The sequence below is a fragment of the Nipponia nippon genome, unplaced genomic scaffold (assembly GCF_047370975.1).
Source record: "Nipponia nippon isolate SJK-2023a ecotype South Korea unplaced genomic scaffold, ASM4737097v1 scaffold_25, whole genome shotgun sequence".
Taxonomy (NCBI): Eukaryota; Metazoa; Chordata; class Aves; order Pelecaniformes; family Threskiornithidae; genus Nipponia; species Nipponia nippon.
Genome location: NW_028262342.1, coordinates 2,960,402 through 2,966,546, shown reverse-complemented (window position 1 = coordinate 2,966,546; position 6,145 = coordinate 2,960,402). Strand labels below are relative to the sequence as shown.

General features: G+C 63.1%; 1 protein-coding gene across 1 annotated transcript; it reads left to right on the top strand.

The window, feature by feature from the left end:
* The first annotated feature begins 1,672 nt into the window (after positions 1-1,672).
* On the top strand, positions 1,673-4,342 carry OLFML3 (olfactomedin like 3). Its single transcript, XM_009462435.2, has 3 exons — positions 1,673-2,119; positions 2,541-2,826; positions 3,281-4,342. Exons 1-3 carry the CDS (start codon positions 2,012-2,014, stop codon positions 4,063-4,065), a joined length of 1,179 nt encoding a protein of 392 aa, XP_009460710.1. The 5' UTR covers positions 1,673-2,011; the 3' UTR covers positions 4,066-4,342.
* The last annotated feature ends 1,803 nt before the right edge of the window (positions 4,343-6,145 follow it).

Here is a 6,145-nt window from a genome sequence, read left to right as displayed (position 1 = left end):
CAAGTGAAAAAAAACCTTTCCCATCACCCTGGTTTATGTTCATAGATGCGTTTGACTTTGCGCATCTAGCTTGGGTGCTCTGAGGAGTGCTGAAGGCGGCTGTGCTGCTGTAGAGCCGCCCGTTCTGGTCTGAACTCCGCTTGGGTTAGATGCTGCTGGGGGGTGCCGAAAATAATCTCTCCCTTCTGATCTTGGTAGATGCTTGGATGCCTGGGAAGACTTCAGTGGGAGGTGAGGACAGAGTCCCTCGCCTTCCCAAAACACCCGTGCCATGCCGGCTGATCTGGGCAGCGATGGGGCAGGGAGTGCGGAGGAAGGCTCAGCGTTTGTCCTTTGGGCTTCCCCGGGGAGCGCTTTGAGAGCCTCTGGGCGGGATGGCGGGGGAGACCGCCAGTGAAGAAGGGCTCCTCTCAGATGTCCTGTCCTCGCAGGGGCAGGTGCGGAAGGGAGCGGCTCCCAAAGCCCCCCGCAAGTCCCTGGGTCCTGGGTCACTTTGCACCCCCCGCGGCAGCCCAGGCCCTCCCTGGGCCTGGCAGCCTGCACAGGCTGGACGGAGGGTCCCTGCATTTGCCCAGAAGGGTGGTTGGGGCGCGTCCAACACAGTCTGCAGAGCGCGTCCTGGGGCACAAGGCGCAGGAGAGCAGTGTCAACCTGAAACTGCTGCAGCACCGGCGTGGGCTGAGCTCTGCAGTGATGCTCAGCGCATGGGACGGGCTCAGCCAACTGCCCCAAAAGCACCGAAGGGCCGAGCGCTGCTGTGCTCAGCGTCGCTAACCCGGGCAGGCGGAGATGCACCCTGGCCTGCGGGTGAGCTGTGTTTTGCTGGCACCCTGGTTGTCCATCTGTGAGCAGCGGCCCAGTGTGAAACGCAGCAGAGAGGTGCTGGGGCTGAGCCCAAACCCTGCCCCAGCGTGGCAGCTGCGTCTGGGGCGCAGCGCAGCGCAGCCCTGCGCAGTCCTGTGGGATGCAGGAGCACTAGATGGCACACTCGCCCCGCACGCAGCACCGCAGCCCTGCGCACTGATGCAGCCGACCCTCAACCGGGTGCAGATCTGCAGCAGCAGAGCCTGGGAAACCCATGGGCCGTGGCTGGTGCCCCAGCCTGCGCCGGCAGCACCGCCAGGCCTGCTCACAGGCACAACCGCAGGCCTGGCTGCGTCCTGGGCACAGAGCTGCCACCTCCATCCGTCAGACTGCAGCCTCCCTCTGTCGCACGGCACCCGGGCCCTGCCCCATCCCTCGGCTGGCACTGGGGTGCAGGAGCTGCTGTGCGGCTCTGCACCGGCACTCGGGCAGCCTCAGGAGCAGGCGCTGAGCGAACGGCCCCAAATGGCAGCGTGCGGGCATGGCCGGCGGGGCAGCCCCTGGCTGACTGCTGGCGGTCGGCCGAGCTGCTGGGCCAGAATGGCTCTGCGTGGGGGGAGCCCGCAGGACCCCAGCATCAGGCAGGGGCAGGCAGGAGCTCTCAGCTCAGCAGCCAGGAGAGGGGCTGCCACAGGCTTGAGGGGCTGGTGGCCGTGGTGCTGGCCCAGCTTTGACTCCACCAGACCTGGCGGGTGGCCGAGGCAAGCTCAGGCTGGCCATCTGCCTCAGGCATCTCTGCAGATCGGCACGCTGGGAGCCAGGGCTGCGGCTGTGCCCGTGGCTTCATGCCAGGCCCAGCTTGGCCCCACGCTGTCCCATGGGCTGTCCCCACACTGCGACTCGCACTGTCCCCAGCACCAGAGGACGTGTCCTTCCCTTGCTGCATGGGGCTGCTGCAGCGCTCCCCACACCCTGCACCCCGCAGCAGCAGCACGTCCCCAGGCTCCTGCCCCAGCCCCACAGCTCGCTGACACCGTGTGGGGCCGGTGTGGGCACCCGCTGGGGTGCGAAGGGGTTAAGGCGCCTGGGGCTGGTCTGTGGGGAAGGAGCAGCCTCTCCTCCCCTCTTCACATCTGGATTCAATAAGGGCTGCGAGAGGCCGGAGCATTCCTGAGCACTGAGGTGGAGGCTGTACTCTCCGACGGCCATGGGGCCCTGGCGCTGCCTGCTCCTCCTGCCGCTCCTCGCCCTGGCCCTCCGTGCCCAGCAGCAGCAGTTCATGGAGTACGTGGAGCGGCGCCTCACCCTCCTGGAGGTAGGGCCCCGCACCCCACTTCGCCCCACTTCGCCCCGCCATGGGGCTCCCAGGCCCTTCTTCCCTGGTGGCTGGTGGGGCTGGGAGCAGGCCTGGGGTGAGGAGGAGCTGGGATGGGGGCAGAGCAGAGCTGGCGTGGGGTGCCCAGGGCCCCGCACAACCCAGCATGAACATCACAAGCACGGGAGCACAATGGGAACGGGAGAACCGTGGGACAGTGGGATCGTGGGAGTGGGGGCGTTGTGGGTCTGGGAGCATTGCGGGTGCAGGAGCATGGCAGGATGGGACCCAGAGACACGAGCACCAGCGTTGCAGTGCTGTGTAGCCCCAGGGGCTCCCACAGCCGCGCGCGGGCAGTGGGACAGCTGCCGCGGACGGACTGCGAAGTGCGGAGACCTCAGTGTCCCCTTGTCCGCCCCAGGAGAGGATCTCACAGTGGCACGACCAGAGCAGCCGCTACTCTACGGAGCTGCGGGACTTCAAGAACCAGGTGCTGGGGATGCTTGAGACAGCAGAGAAGGAGCGGGAGGCGATGCGGTCGGAGGCAGAGAGCGCAGCGGTGCGCGTGGACCGCCTGGAGCGTGAGGTGGACTACCTGGAGACGCAGAACCCCGCGCCGCCCTGTGTGGAGGTGGACGAGACGCTGATGGAGAAGCAGGTGGCCACGGCCAAGCAGAGGAAGAACGAGAAGTACACCAAGCTGACAGGTGAGGGGCTACCGTGGGTCCCTGGGGAGATGGTCCTGGGTGTGGGTTTACCCCTGGCCTTCCCAGCCCACCTAGGTCCAAGTCTCTTGCGGCCGCGTGCTGTGGCATTGCATCCCAGGAGGGCCTCTCAGGTGTCTCTGGCACAAAACCCCGCATCCCTGCAGCTGCCAGGGAGCCGCAGCCAAGCCCCAGGCCAGAGCCTTGGGCTTCTCCAAAGCCCTTGGGGCAGGGCTGGGGTGAGGGTGGCCTCGCCTGCCCACCGCACGGGTGCACGAGGGGACTTCTCGATGGCACCAGGGACAGCACTGCAACCTCTGCAGCGAGTTTGCAAGTCATTGCCTGAGGGCTGGGGTGGGACACAGCGGGACCTGTGCGACTCCAGCGTGGGGTGAGAGCAGGCCCTGCTGCAGGGCCAGGTGGCTTCCAGGCTTTCACAGCTGCCCCACTCTTGCAGACTGCAGCGACACCATCGCAAGCATCAGAGCCATGAAGATCCTGAAGCGTTTCGGCAGCACCTCAGGGCTCTGGACCAAGGATGCCGCAGGGAACTCTGAGAAGATCTACGTCTTTGATGGCACTGCCAATGACACGGTGTATGTCTTCCCCCGCATGCGGGAGTTCACCCTCTTCTCTGCCACCCGCAAGGCCGCCCGCATCAAGCTGCCCTACCCCTGGGTGGGCACCGGGCACCTTGTCTACGATGGGCACCTCTACTACATCCGTCAGCAGGGCCCCTTCCAGGTGATCAAGTTCAACCTGGCCAACAAGACGGTGGTGGACAGCTCAGTGTTCCCAGCTGAGGAGCAGATCCCTGTCTTTGGGCTCTCCCCCTTCACCTACATCGAGGTGGCGGCAGACGAGGAGGGGCTCTGGGCCATCTATGCCACCAAGGAGGATGAGAAGAACATATGCCTGGCCAAGCTGGACCCCACCTCGCTGGACATCGAGCAGATGTGGGACACGCCGTGCCCGCGGGAGAACGCCGAGGGCGCCTTCGTGGTGTGCGGGGCGCTGCACGTGGTCTACAACACCCGCCTGCCCAGCCGCTCCCGCGTGCAGTGCGTCTTCGACGTCAGCGGCACACTGGCCCCTGAGGACGCTTCCCTCGTCTACTTCCCCAAGCGCTACGGCTCCCACTCCAGCATGAAGTACAGTCCCCGGGAGAGGCAGATCTATGCCTGGGATGATGGCTACCAGATCATCTACCGCATGGAGATGAAGAAGAAGCTGGAGGTCTGAGGGGCCACGGCAGGGCATCCCCGCAAGTCCGGCCACCCCGCCCGGGCAAGCGCGGCTCTGCCCATCCCGCCCCACGGGGCACAGCCAGCCCCGGCATGGGACGGCATCTCTGCCCGTCTCTCATCACTGTGAAATGATGAAATGCTGGACCCCCGCCCCTGGCCACCCTCCACCCACCGGCACCAGGCCTCCCTGCCCAGGACCACCCTGCAGAAACCTGGACTAATTTAATGAGGTTTTCTTCTCTGTGATATAATGAATAAATACTATGCAGCGAGCTGCAGGCACCTGCTTGGGGGGAGCGCGGGGCGGTGGGGCCAGGCTGCCAGAGCCACAAGCTCCACATTGCCCCAGAGTCACCCCAAAAGACACTTCCCAAGGGTGGGGTGTCCATGCAGGGCTGGCCAGAGCAGCGAGCGCAGGCGGCTCCTCGGGCTGGCGGGCTGGGCTGGGGCTTTGGGCAGGGATTCGTGTCAGGGCTTTGGGCACGGGTTTTGGGCAGGGATTTAGGCTGGGGCTTCAGGTAGGCTTTTGCTGCAGCAAGGGGACCTCTGAGCCTGGCCAGGGCCAGCCTGTTTTGCATGTACAAAACTGTGAGCAAACAGCAAAATCCCTTAATCTGAGAGGACAACTGGAGATTTTCCTCGCATGCCGGGGAGGCGTCCTAGCCGGCAGGCACCAGATGTTGCTGATTTTCTGAGTTCACTTCTAATGAAGCACAGTCGTCTTCCCCCTGCAGCCGCAGGATTGCCACAAACCCTTTATGTAAGGCCCTGGGTCCCCCAAGCCCCCTCCCGTCCCTGTTTCACTGGCGCCGAGTCCCTGCACGGCCCCACGGCAGCAGCGCCCCGGAGGAGATGGGGCAGGACAGGACAGGTGCTGGGAGCCCCTCGGGATGGCCACTGCAGCACTGCCGGGGCTCGAGACCCCCATCCTGGAAGCACATCTGTCCAGTCCCTGTCACGTCACCCAGCAGCGACTGTCCCACATGCTGCCACTTGCACCGCACCCTGAAGGGCACAGGATTTGGCCCATTTCTGGCCAGAGATGCCATGTCCCCCTGCCCCAAAACCCGGATTTGCTGTGATTTATTCCCATCGCAGTGTCCTGAGAGGACAGAGATTGAACTGCAAGGTGTTTATGTGTCGTTAAGCATCCCTTTTTCCCATCAGAGATCAGTTCTGGGGACAAATGCTGAACACGTGAAGCCGTGAGCTGGTCTGGCCAGGCGAGGGTCGCATCCTGCCCATGCCAGCACAGGTCCCCCCTCCACAGTGAGAGGCCACGGAGCTGCCCAGGCGCCCTGGGGAGGTGCCGGCCCCGCGGGGAGCACCGCTGCCAAGCCCCTGGGGTCTCCCGTGGCCACCTGCCCGCCAGGAGCCGCGGCGCAGCCATGCCACCCCCACCTTGCCATAAAGCCAGGCCTTCGGCATCCCCCCGCACCCACCTCAAGGCAAGCTGTCCTGCGATGTGGAGGTGACTCGATATTTGCTTCAAGTTCTTCTGTATTATAATTAAAATATCTTTTGGTTGCATAAGAGAAATGTTTAAATACACACTTTGAATGACTGTAATTGGATGGTGCTGAAAGTTCAACACACAACGCAAGTCAAGCAGAGAAATTATCCAAGTGTGAAGGACTGTGTGAACTGTCAAGTTAATTTATAGCCCTTTTCAAGATCAATAACTACGGTAGCAGAAATATAATTTTCAGAAATCGCGCAGTTGTAAATAATTATGCCAATGATTTCTTTAGCTTGAATTAAAATTGATGGGGCAGTAACCATCTGCACCCGAAACCGTCTTCTAACCTGAAACAAGTCCTGCAAAATCTGACGCTCGCTCCCCTGAGACACCAGTGCTCGCCTTGGCGTGAGCGGGACGGGGGTGCCGCTGCTGGCAGCAGTTGCTGCTTGTGCCGAGCATCACGTGTTCATCAAGTATTTTAATCTCTTTAGAAAATCTTGCTCATTAAGCTTCATCTTGCTGTGGCAGGAGGGGCACGAAGCCGACATAGCTGGGTGTCTGGCCTGCGCTGCTCCGGGTCCCCCACGGGAGCCCCAGCTGCCGGGACCAGCCA

Coding starts and splice junctions, on each gene's coding strand:
- OLFML3 (XM_009462435.2), top strand. CDS start 2,012: ATGGGGCCCTGGCGCTGCCTGCTCCTCCTGCCGCTCCTCGCCCTGGCC. Junction 2,120..2,540: donor GGCGCCTCACCCTCCTGGAG/GTAGGGCCCCGC, acceptor TGTCCGCCCCAG/GAGAGGATCTCACAGTGGCA. Junction 2,827..3,280: donor GAAGTACACCAAGCTGACAG/GTGAGGGGCTAC, acceptor CCACTCTTGCAG/ACTGCAGCGACACCATCGCA.